The sequence below is a fragment of the Mya arenaria genome, chromosome 7 (assembly GCF_026914265.1).
Source record: "Mya arenaria isolate MELC-2E11 chromosome 7, ASM2691426v1".
Classification (NCBI taxonomy): Eukaryota; Metazoa; Mollusca; class Bivalvia; order Myida; family Myidae; genus Mya; species Mya arenaria.
Genome location: NC_069128.1, coordinates 60,821,559 through 60,835,183, shown reverse-complemented (window position 1 = coordinate 60,835,183; position 13,625 = coordinate 60,821,559). Strand labels below are relative to the sequence as shown.

At 33.7% G+C, this 13,625-nt stretch overlaps 1 protein-coding gene across 1 annotated transcript in view; it reads right to left on the bottom strand.

Annotated features, from left to right (window-relative positions):
* LOC128240040 (uncharacterized) overlaps positions 1-13,625 on the bottom strand; it is a 29,285-nt gene that overhangs the window by 1,869 nt on the left and 13,791 nt on the right. Inside the window, exons 6-16 of the mRNA XM_052956525.1 lie at positions 10,732-10,825; positions 9,315-9,511; positions 7,799-7,925; positions 7,304-7,526; positions 5,980-6,545; positions 5,132-5,240; positions 4,202-4,425; positions 3,653-3,770; positions 1,934-2,119; positions 1,606-1,642; positions 783-1,055 (exon numbers count right to left, since the gene is read on the bottom strand). Coding sequence (XP_052812485.1) covers positions 783-1,055; positions 1,606-1,642; positions 1,934-2,119; positions 3,653-3,770; positions 4,202-4,425; positions 5,132-5,240; positions 5,980-6,545; positions 7,304-7,526; positions 7,799-7,925; positions 9,315-9,511; positions 10,732-10,825 — 2,154 coding nt within the window. The remainder of the gene's footprint in view (positions 1-782; positions 1,056-1,605; positions 1,643-1,933; positions 2,120-3,652; positions 3,771-4,201; positions 4,426-5,131; positions 5,241-5,979; positions 6,546-7,303; positions 7,527-7,798; positions 7,926-9,314; positions 9,512-10,731; positions 10,826-13,625) is intronic.

Here is a 13,625-nt window from a genome sequence, read left to right as displayed (position 1 = left end):
CAGGAAATGACGATTAGTGTATACACGTAAAATAAGTACCGTTTTTTGTTTTGTTTTTGTGCTGTGACATTTAATAGTTTACGTTTCAGCAATTTGTAAATTTTGCTAAAATATTAAACATTTTCTTCTCATTTTGCGCAATAAAGTGAATTCTGTAACTTCTGTCTTCGTTTCGCTGTAGTAGCCTCCCTTGACTTCAATTCACGAAAGTATGTAACACATTCATATGCGCAAGCCATTCCATATTTTGACATTTGACAGATGGCGGTAAATTTAAATCTCCAAAAATAAAAAGAGGTAACTAGATAGGCAGGTATGTAATAAATGGAATGTAACGATACAACGCTTTTCTGGTGAGCTGCATCACGTCTCGTTCGGTGAGTAAACATGTATCCGTCTCGACTTACGGTCTCGACGGATACGTGTTTACACACCGAACTCGACGTGATACAGGTCACCAGAAAAGCGTCCTATCTAACTATTTTGCCAAACTATCAATATTTGGAACTACCAATCTAAGCAAAGTACATGTACAATAGGTGTATTGATTTATTGGTTAACGGAGGTCAAGCCCGCCGAAAACATGTACATGTTACTTGCCGGCATGCACGCGACTTGATATAAGCAATGAATGACAAGCTTTTCTGGTTTCAATTTTTATGGTTCGGTGGTGCCCGAACTAAAACAAAATGCTATCACTCCGGCAGAGGAAGAAGCCCCTTTCACGTAAATACCGTCTAAGGACTTTCGTCAAGCTGCGCTAGACTTTCAGCCCATATTACCAGTTTTGAATGCGTATGAAAGAAAGGCCAGGTCGGTCCCGTTATGTCTAAATCGTAGCGACATCCAGTACATTTCGTCTGGATCCAACCCCACGATGTCAACTGACGTCTGCTCGCTGTTAACCTGTATCGATCTAGTTTGTCCGTTGCCAAGATGGACGACGAACACTTTTTCCACCTTCCCGAAGCATGACGGTGTTTCTCTTGTATCCCAAGCAATGCGTACTCGATCTGACAATCTCTCATCAATTCGTATGTTCTTTGGTGCGAAATCTGAAACATTTTATAACCCATATCTAGTTAATATTTCTACACATGTGTTGCAGTAGTGGGAGTAATTGTAGTAGTATTTACTACCACTAGTAGAATAAGTAGTAGTAGAAATAGTATTAGTAAAAGCAGCAGCAGCAGCAGTAGTAGTAGTAGTAGTAATAGTAGTAGAGGTAGTAGTTGTGGTAGTAGTAGTAGCAGCTGCAGTAACAACAACAGCTGCAGTTACAGCAACAGCAGCAGCCAGTAGAAGCAGTAGAAGCAGCAGCAGTAGTAGTAGTAGTAGTAGTAGTAGTAGTAGTAGCAGTAGCAGTAGCAGAATCAGTAGTAGTAGTAGTAGTAGTAGTAGTAGTAGTAGTAGTAGTAGTAGTAGTAGTAGTAGTAGTAGTAGTAGTAGTAGTAGTAGTAGTAGTAGTAGTAGTCGACATCATTGTTTTGCTATTGTAGCTGTTGTGGTCGAAGCTTAAGTGTAAAACGTTTCTTTGTTATTCATTGCTAAGGAACATTTAATTATTATTATTATATTATTATTATACTAAATCTGTATACTCACTTTCTCCAAGTCCATTTAATTCATTTAGATGGTCAATCTGAAACACACACACACACACAAATTCACATCGGTGTCTATTTATTATCTTTACCTTAATACTTGTTCTGAAATTATTTGAATTATTATGCTTGACAATAATGTGCTGACAGTTTCTATGGTTAATCACACGATACCAAAACAGATCCTTTCGCATATAACATGATCAAAAGTATTTAAAATTTAGCAAGCTGTTCATAATAAATCAGAATATCACAAGCTCTACTCATTGACCTAGTTATATAAACTCGTCTGTCTAAATTTTGATTATCGCTTTAAATTCATAACTTGCCGTCAAGTTGAACGTTCTTGTAAGTAAGGCCTGGTTGAACGTCGTTACTTGTAAAGTTCCCGATTTATTGAGATCTTCTTTGGGGACAAGAAACCAACAGTTATCCAAGTCAATCATTTGTTGGATGCGGTAACATACATCCAGAACACAGTTGCACGATGGGTCTATGTCACAAATTCCGGAAGTCTGTAAAACAACAACGCCAAAGTATTGCTTGTTGAAAGTCAGCCTGACAATATGTTTGCCAACTAATATAATAAGTTTCTTCCATGGCCGAGAGTGCAAGATAGGCTCATTCCGACCCGAGTGTAGGGTGTTTTGTGGAAATGAAGTTTACCGAGTTTCCGCAAAACACCATGCGCGAGGGTCGGGATAAACCTATCTTTCACGAGTGGCTATGGTAGATTCTTTTTCTCCCACCTCAATTTAACAAAAATATCTTTATATGCGTATTACTATCAAACATCTAACGATTTGCCCACTTTAGTTAGCGAACGTTCTTACACTGGCTAGGCATCTCCAGTGAATCTGGCCGTGCTGGAAAACTCGGCATACCCCCCCCCCCCCCCCCCCCAAATGAGTAACACGCAACAGCACGCTTTTTCTTATTTCTTTAAAAAGTTTTTCGTTTTAATGTATTGTTTAATGAAAACTGAATCATGATATTTGCTAAGAGCTCAGTTAAATACATAAATCCCCCCCCCAAAAAAATGGATATAAAGTAGTAGTCGTAGTAGTCGTAGTAGTAGTAGTAGTAGTAGTAGTAGTGGTGGTTTAAGTATTAGTAGTAGTAGCAGTAGTAGTAGTAGTAGTAGTAGTAGTAGTAGTAGTAGTAGTAGTAGTAGTAGTAGTAGTAGTAGTAGTACTAGTAGTAGTAGTAGTAGTAGTAGTAGTAGTAGTAGTAGTAGTAGTAGTAGTAGTAGTAGTAGTAGTAGTAGTAGTAGTAGAAGTAGTAGCAGTAGTTGGAGTAGTAGGAGTAGTAGTAGTAGTAGTAGAAGTAGTTGTAGTAGTAGAAGTAGTATAATGTCACCTTTAAAAGCGCTATAAACTAATTGACGTCAGCATAGCACTAAATTACTGAACGTCATGACGTCAGTATACTACATGACACGTGATATCGAGGGGGGGGGGCACGTACAGAATTATCTTTCTATTTCAATGATCACAATTCTCGTCACAAAATTTAAGGCATGGAAAGAAAATTTAAATCATGATTTTCCGTGACAGATCGAAAACCTCAAACCTCTTGTATGTTGCGTGGACTGTTATAGTAGCCACGATATCGGCTTACACACGTGCCTTCGGTTAGGATTTCTCAATTATGATCGGACACACGTGGTATATATTATAAGTCACAGTCAAACCAGGTCAGAAAAGGCTTGCATATGTCTTTGTACTTTCGAAAAATACGTCTTTCAAAGTTTAGGAATAACTGTTTTGGCACGAGGCCAAATGTATGAGCTGGGATAAACGTTAGAGAGCAGACGTTCCTTAGGTTGCACTTACATAATTCGTGACGGCATTTAAACGTTGAGCATCATTTATTTAGCAACAGGATAACGAAAACCTATAAAATCCCTGAAAACAGCATAACACTACAGCATAACACTACAGCATAACACTACAGCATAACACTACAGCATAAGAAACTGTCAATATTGTGAAGATCTTTAATGCTCTGAAAAGACTGCTGCTCAAAATATATTAAGATGTACTTACGTCGTTTTTATTTGCTGGGACCGAGTGTATTTTCTTCGGTGTAGTACTGTTTCCGACATAAAGAGTCAATTGCAACTTATGGACACCACTTCCATCGTCCGAAGCTTGAAATGTGACTCTAAAAAGAAGTTATTCAGTTATAAAACTATCGATGATAGAATGTTGGTGTTAAGTTGTATATTCATGTGTATTCTTTGGCTTGGCACTGCGATTGAATACCTCAAATTTGCTGTCGTCCTACGATGACAGCGTACATATTGTCTAGATCTAGCGAAGTATTTTGACAGCTTCCAGTGGGCAAATATTAATAATAACGGTAACAATACACGCGTACTTTATATTAATTATTTATTGAGATTCAATGATTGCTTTGCTATCAGAATTGAAAGATATTACTTCGGACTCCACACACTTTAACCAGCCCAACTGCGTTCATTCACCGATAATGACATCAATCCCGCAAGCCAATCCTTAAACAAACGCTCAAGCTGGCTTTGTTTAGCTATTGCTCATTTTTGTATATAATGAAATACTAATTAGAATGCTAACCTCGATGTGTGCGAATATGTCCCATTTATAATGTTTTTCTCAAGACGCTGATCTGAGATTCTCGGTGGTGTGTTGTCAACATGAACCTCAGTATAATCAACAGCTGTATTGTTCATGACATCAGTTGCACGCAGCCAAATCCTGACTTGACTCCCATCGTCAAGATGCTCAGAGATAACATAACTTTCCTCCAGTGGTAAAGGCTCCCATTCTGTCACTGGAATCTACATTGTATATTTTGAATTCAGACAAGTCCAGCTTCCAAAGCCTAAATATAATATTTTGTATTCACATAATGATAATGGCGTTCTAAGCAACGAGTGTAAAATAAAATATCGTAAGCGTTTCGTATTCTTTTAAGTTAAATAATAAATATACAATGTATTGTTTTACTGCCAAAATCAAATAAACTTTGTCTAAAGTGACCAATGAACTAAATATTTCAGACAAATATATAACAAATACATAGAAATGTTGTTCAGAAAAGCGTTCGCGGGACATCTTTTCGTTGAACGTGTTCTGTGTATTCCAAGCAAAACCGACACTCCAATCAACAAGCTTTTAGCCTGTCAACCGATGCGGTTAGAAGAAGAAACACAAAATAAAGAAAGAACTATGATAAGGGTAAACGCCAACGCCTATCTGTTGTTTTTCAGTTGAAAAGAGGCATAACTCAACAGTTATTAAAGCCAGCGTTTCACTGTTCATGTGCGCATTGTCTCTGGCAATATTTCTATTTAGTTTTCAGTTTTAATTAAATATTGTTTTCAGTTGCTATCAAGGTTTTGGAGCGACGACACCTATACACAACGGCGACCAAACAGCTTAAGCAATACTAGACCCTTTTCGTCGACAAACAGACGAACTTATAAAATGATTTTAAATTAACGGATTAAGCGTGTCTAATTACATGTAAACATGATAAATTACCTTCTTATCATCAGTATAAACACGATTTAGCTCAAATTTTACTATTCCATGTTTGTTTCGTATCGCTTTCAATGTTCTATCGCCCTCTTTGTCATCCAAAGCAACAAATCTGAAATATCAATCATGTGGTTAATGTAATGATTTATGGATCATATTTGTGGTCACATAAACTTGAATTCACTAGCACCACGGTAACTTTAAGACCATTCCAAATCAAAAGATCTGTTCAGCGTCCGCGGACATCTTTGTTTCGAACGTGCTCGGCGAAAAAATACAACAACCTTTTTTCCATTCTTGAATGTTAATGGACATTATCTTTAAAACAAAATAACCTTCTCATATATGGTTTTATGTTTCTTTCATAGTGAAAAGGATTTGAAATACGTATGAACATAATAAAATAAAATAATAATAACCTAACAATCCTTGATAAACATACTTAGTTTTTATATATAGTATGTATGCACTGTGCTGTTTGTGGAATTTTGTGCTGTTCTTCCATGTTTCTTGTTTGTGATCTTTGTTTTTATGTTCTATGTCTTTGGCGTTTGGCCAGTACGTTTAAACCGGGTATATGTTTAAACGTTTTGCTACTGAGCTTGTTTCTGTAGTTTTTCGCATAAATATAATAACAAACTGCGATGTTATTTCACAGAGTATAAGCCTAGACTTCATTATTATTCGCGAAATTTATCATCCAAAGAGTTGTTATTTTCTAAAGTAGTCAGTTTGTGTTTTTGAAGATGGCTAAATAGGTATCGGGTATATTGTTGATCCTTAACAAACATGATATTTAGCTTTTTTTTATTTTTTCATTTTGGTTAGATAGTAACAATTAATAAATTTACTTTTTGCTCCTCAGAACTCCATCATCTTCCAAGTCTAGAAATTGTGTAGGATAAGGTAATACTTTATTCAGCAATTTCCCTTTGTCGTATAGTTTATTAACAAAGTGATTGTTCCAATTGATTTCAATCCGTGATTGTGACCCATTTTCCGATGTTTGCCACATGTATCCAGTCTCCTTTATAGCACTGACAATATATAACCCACCGTCGCCGAAAACCATATTTTCAATATCTTCAGAGTCTGGCATTTTTGCTGAAAGGCCAGGTTTTGTTAGTGTTATTTCAGACGAGTTGTCGTACAATACAAGGCGCCTTGCAATCTTTGTATTGTAAACCATATCGGCGGTTGTGAGTAAGATCGAAAACATCCCTGAATGCTTCGGGGTGAAGGTCGGAAATGTTACGTTGTTTGTTTTGTTTTCAGTGTACGTGAAAACAGGAGAGAGTGGATGTAGTTCAATGAGCTCGCCATGAATGTTTGGCTCAAGGTGATATGCCTCAAGTCTGTATTCAAGGAGCCCAGAGTGGTCGTCATACCATCCCGACCACCGTGGTCGTATAGGTTTCTGTAATATGACGCAAGATATAATTCTTAATTTAAATCATATAGAGTGAGAGTGATAGCATATGTAAATTTCATAATATATAAGAGCATGCCATAAAAACATAATTCACCAGCGGAAAAAGGTAACTGTGCTCGCAAGAAATTTGTATGAAATTTGTATGTTTGTACGAGGGTTGTCCGTAAAGTTTTGAGATTGCATTCATAAAAAAACATACCACTCATAGGATGCATTTAAAATTTTATCAGCTGAGAATTGTATCTAATATAAACAAATCTTGAAAGTTTCAACAATATACCACGAAGTAAACGTTTACAACAAACATTACAAAAAAAACACAGGTTACAAGCCACGGAGCGTCACGTTATCTGCATTTTTTTCAAAATACGCATCCTTCTGCACGTACACTATTATAATTTTATTTTTCAAAAGAAAACTCGTGAAAAGTCTATATACACACCTGTTTATTGTTTGTTGATTCATATTAAAAATGTTTTGAAATATAGACGCAGTCTTATGACGATATTTTGATAGATGCATAATGCGTGATGTTTCAAAGCACTGTGTCTCGTTTTTGGTGTTTTGTATGACCTTGGTCCTTCTTCCTTTAAACATGAACTGTTAGGATTAACGCTACTGAAATTGTCCGTGTGGTTTAGAGATGCACAGTGATCTTTTTCCGCCATTGTAGAAAGTATTTACCAAAATTTGCACTTCTTATACATCTAATAAAGTCAAACTATAAATGTAATTTGTACAACCTTTGTAAGATCTTCATAGATTGAAATTGGTTCTTGTCCCTTCATACAAGATTTTCCGGATTCTTCTTCTGAGCAATGCTTCGGAGCTTCAAAGTCAAATTTAAACTCTATTGTTTTCGACACTGTATGACCTTTAAACTCATCGGTAGTGTAATTCGAATATGTGTTTATGTTCCGCAACTGCCGAAACCCACCACTCTTTACGTTGAACGTCACGGTAAGGCTGTGGAGATACAAACAGAGTTATCATTTTTATTATTGTACCAAACGTCACTGTATGCGCGTTTTCAACAAAATGTATTAAAAACAATGATTTCAAGCTAAAAAAGAGTTTATCACTTTCCGCATTGATAAAGAAACGGCTCAATATGGATTACTGAATTTTCCAGAGTCTATTTGTGAGTAAATTATAAGTTTACCATGTACCTCTCGATACTTCATAAATAACTCAATTAAAACTCAAGTCATTCAAATGCTTTACAGTTGAATACTCACTTGTCTCCATGTTCAATACTGTATATGTTGTCTCTTTGTGTTAGGGTGCAATTCACATCAAACAAAGGCTTTGTGTTTGAGACTTCATTGCAACTGAACGTGTGATCATAAACTTCGAGAGGAATGCCTCAGTAAAATATAAATAAAACAACATTTTGTCCAAAATATATTTTTTTAAGATCCTTGGATTACATAATTGGCCGATTGTTAAAAACTTTACTAACTTTACAACTCAACTAATGCTAAGAGAAGAGATGCACTCTTACTCCCAAATACGAATTATCACAATTAATACTATTGTTTTAATATTCCAAAAGGGATGAATAAATGTCGAAAACACGGTTCTTATGAATGATACGGAGTTTAATTTGAAAGAAATGTGCATAAAACACGGTATTTCTACCTTATGAGGCTATAGAAGATCACAGTAAATAGTTTAGCAATCATTTAATATTTGTGCGTATTCAGTTATTAAATACACGGTTATAATCTTGTTAGCAGTATTTAATATTTACCATAAATGCATAATTTAGTAAGTAGTTAAAGGTTTATTAGTCAAAAATTATGTTTTTATACATGTGTATGTATTGATTTTGAAAAAGAGTATCACTTTAACTTTTGAGCGTGAACTATTTAATGGTGTATTCGCTTATTCAAATATAAACATGTTCAGCTGTAACAATTGTCATGTTAGAAAGACAGCAGATCACAATTATATCCATAAAAATCTAGAGCAGTAACGATTTGAAAGTTGACAAAGATAACATTAGAAACATTGTTATATTTGACAAAGCTCTAAGCAATAGGTATATAATGTCTTAATGGCAATAGAATACCGCTAAAGCCGGTGATTCCAAATTCTAGTTTTTGAAGATGCTAATACCACAACTTTCTTCAAGTTTGATATATTCCATTTAAGATGCTCAAATTATTGAACCACTTATTTTACCTATGTCACGTTATCTGCAAATACGTTTTGAGTTTCCTTTCACATGCGCATGTTTAAATAGATAAAAAAATCACGCTTAAAAAATCCTATTTAAATCCAGGAATTACATTGTAAGTTACATAATAATTACCATCGTATTAGCCGACGCTGTATTCAAACATTTATATAGTATGGTGTAACAAATATTACCAACACAAATAAAGGTTATTTTTGTCGTTTCCAAAATATATTTAGAGCAAAGAACAGTTGGACATTGTCCTTGTTTCAGCATGGTTTCTTGCTCAAATATACCAAATTATAAAGCAGTCCTCATACATATGTTGACAAATTGGCGTATTCATTTTAACGAAGTAAATAATAGACAATATTAAGACATATTTAATGTTATTTCCGTCGATTGCTTTCTATAAAGCATTAAGGATAAACTCAAATAATTCATGATTAATTAAAACTTTGCACCAAAAAGTACTCCACGTGATGTCGTTCCCGTACAGGTAGCTTTTTTTTAAACCTTATATTAAAGTATGCTTATTACTTGTTCGTAACATTCATCATCGAGTTCCTTACCGGTTTTGTTCTTGTTGACTTTCTTATGGACGATACGAGCATTGCTTGACACGATTCCAAAACCCGAACTTGAAACATAATTTTCCGAGGGGAAGGTCGCATTCATCGGTTCATAAATGGCTTGAAGTTGAATATTGACATAGTTAATGTTTTCCTGGTTACTCCAGACCGGCCCATCGGTTGTAGCACACGGCGCACTTCAATATAAATGTATCATAAAATTGCACCGAATGTTAAATGACTATCGAATTGAACTAATGGTTTCCTTTAAAGTCTTAGTTGCAAATCGTTGATTGGACTTACATATACAAAGTTTTGAGATTGGTTGACGGAGCTTTGTCGCATGATCTTTTTGCTTGCCTTTTTATCAAAACATTAAAGGGGCTTGGCACCAGATGATGCAATTGCAAGAAAAAAGAAAAATGTTAAAAATTACATAAAACTGTCGGCTACGACACATGCATCTTTCACATATTTTGCCCATTTTTCGACATCGAAATTTACTGGGGTTGTCTACAACGTAAAGCCCAGTAAGTTTAAAAATATAATCGGTATTTTTATCTGTACTTATAAACAGATATCATTTAAACTGTAAAACCATGATGCACTATTTTAAGACGGGTAACAGAGATGAGACAGCAAAATGAGTGTTGTGTTTATTATTTCAATCATGTAAATGATGTATAATCGGGCTCCTACTATGGCTTGCATTGACAATTTTAGGCTCGTGTTGAGGAAATACTGCATTTTCCGATTGTTTTGGCCATCTGGTGTCTAGCCCCTTTAAGCATCTATATCAGAAACATTATACTGTTTGGAAAAAAGCAAGTGCAGGCTCGTGTTCGTCTATCAGTTTTACAGATTAAGATATGTTGCATTGAAGAGAGATCAATTTGTACCGCCTCCAAGGTGACATAGGGCAGTCAGTTTAAACACTGTATACGTTGTGTGTGATCGCGCTGTTCTTGCGAAAGTAATTCGAAGATCTTATTTGAAACCAAATTTAAACCAATGCAACATGTACATTTATGGATGCTTCATGGGGTAATGATCCTGCCTGTTTAGTAGTAAATTTACTATTAAAATTAAAGTTAATACGTGACATGTATTAGCATACTCTTATTCAGTGACGGCGGTGTTTCGTTGATGTGTGAAGTCTATTGCCAGGCCAAAATTGTAGCCCTTCATCCGAAATTCACTTGGTGGTTTCGGGCGGAGCAAAAACACAGTGGTTCAAATGGTTCTAATTCTTGAGATTTTACACTCATTTGCAAACCATTTTAACAACAAAACACATCTAGTTACATCCGATCGAATGGTTCATGTTAAAAATTCAACTAACTATAAGTATTAAGAAATGCAGAAACATATAAATTCTGAACACATAAAACATGTTAAATTAAAGCAATAAACGTACTTCATGTAAAAAAGGTTCTTCAAATCGGTTCTTCTGTCATCTCTCAAAGTAACATCGCATGAAAGCAAACCTGGTATGTTCTTTCCGCTCGTAACTGTAACAGCGTAAAAGTAATTAATTGGTAGCATTGCCAGCTTGTTTTAATCATGTTGTTATAGATGACAATCATTGCGATCAACTGAAATAGCTGAGCTTTGTGTTGCTTTGTAATGAACTTCATTCATATGTATTATTACACAGCAATACTCATACTACGAACTACTCCTAAGCAACATTCATGATATGTACTTCTAATAAGCAATATTTATGATATGTACTACTACTAGGCACTACTATGCAATATTTATGATATGTACTACTACTAAGCAATATTCACGATATGTACTACTACTAAGCAATATTCACGATATGTACTACTACTAGGCACTACTAAGCAATATTTATGATATGTACTTCTACTAAGCAATATTTATGATATGTACTACTACTAAGCAATATTCACGATATGTACTACTACTAAGCAATATTCATGATATGTACTACTACTAAGCAATATTTATGATATGTACTACTACTAGGCACTACTAAGCAATATTTATGATATGTACTTCTACTAAGCAATATTTATGATATGAACTACTACAATGCAATATTTATGATATGTACTACTACTAAGCAATATTTATGATATGTACTACTACTAACCAATATTTATGATATGTACTACTACAATGCAATATTTATGATATGTACTACTACTAAGCAATATTTATGATATGTACTACTACTAAGCAATATTTATGATATGTACTACTACTAAGCAATATTTATGATGTGTACTACTACAATGCAATATTTATGATATGTACTACTCCTAAGCAATATGCATGATATGTACTACTCCTAAGCAATATTTATGATATGTACTATTCCTAAGCAATATGCATGATATGTACTACTCCTAAGCAATATGCATGATATGTACTACTACTAAGCAATATTTATGATATGTACTACTACAATGCAATATTTATGATATGTACTACTCCTAAGCAATATGCATGATATGTACTACTACTAAGCAATATTTATGATATGTACTACTACAATGCAATATTTATGATATGTACTACTCCTAAGCAATATGCATAATATGTACTACTACTAAGCAATATTTATGATATGTACTACTACAATGCAATATTTATGATATGTACTACTCCTAAGCAATATGCATGATATGTACTACTACTAAGCAATATTTATGATATGTACTACTACAATGCAATATTTATGATATGTACTACTCCTAAGCAATATTCATAATATGTACTACTCCTAAGCAATATTTATGATATGTACTACTCCTAAGCAATATGCATGATATGTACTACTCCTAAGCAATATTTATAATATGTACTACTCCTAAGCAATATGCATAATATGTACTACTACTAAGCAATATTTATGATATGTACTACTACTAAGCAATATTTATAATATGTACTACTCCTCAGCAATATTTATAATATGTACTACTACTAAGCAATATGCATGATATGTACTACTACTAAGCAATATTTATAATATGTACTACTCCTAAGCAATATTTATGATATGTACTACTACTAAGCAATATTTATAATATGTACTACTACTAAGCAATATTTATGATATGTACTACTACTAAGCAATATTTATGATATGTACTACTACTAAGCAATATTTATGATATGTACTACTACTAAGCAATATTTATGATATGTACTACTACTAAGCAATATTTATAATATGTACTACTCCTAAGCAATACTTATAATATGTACTACTACTAAGCAATATGCATGATATGTACTACTCCTAAGCAATATTTATAATATGTACTACTCCTAAGCAATATTTATGATATGTACTACTACTAAGCAATATTTATAATATGTACTACTACTAAGCAATATTTATGATATGTACTACTACTAAGCAATATGCATGATATGTTCTACTACTAAGCAATATTTATGATATGTACTACTACAATGCAATATTTATGATATGTACTACTACTAAGCAATATTTATGATATGTACTACTACTAAGCAATATTTATGATATGTACTACTCCTAAGCAATATGCATGATATGTACTACTCCTAAGCAATATTTATGATATGTACTACTACTAAGCAATATTTATGATATGTACTACTACTAAGCAATATTTATAATATGTACTACTCCTAAGAAATACTTATAATATGTACTACAACTAAGCAATATGCATGATATGTACTACTCCTAAGCAATATTTATAATATGTACTACTCCTAAGCAATATTTATGATATGTACTACTACTAAGCAATATTTATAATATGTACTACTACTAAGCAATATTTATGATATGTACTACTACTAAGCAATATGCATGATATGTTCTACTACTAAGCAATATTTATGATATGTACTACTCCTAAGCAATATTTATGATATGTACTACTCCTAAGCAATATGCATGATATGTACTACTACTAAGCAATATTTATAATATGTACTACTCCTAAGCAATACTTATAATATGTACTACTCCTAAGAAATATTTATGATATGTACTATTCCTAAGCAATATGCATGATATGTACTACTCCTAAGCAATATGCATGATATGTACTACTACTAAGCAATATTTATGATATGTACTACTACAATGCAATATTTATGATATGTACTACTTCTAAGCAATATGCATGATATGTACTACTACTAAGCAATATTTATGATATGTACTACTACAATGCAATATTTATGATATGTACTACTCCTAAGCAATATGCATGATATGTACTACTCCTAAGCAATATTTATGATATGTACTACTCCTAAGCAATATGCATAATA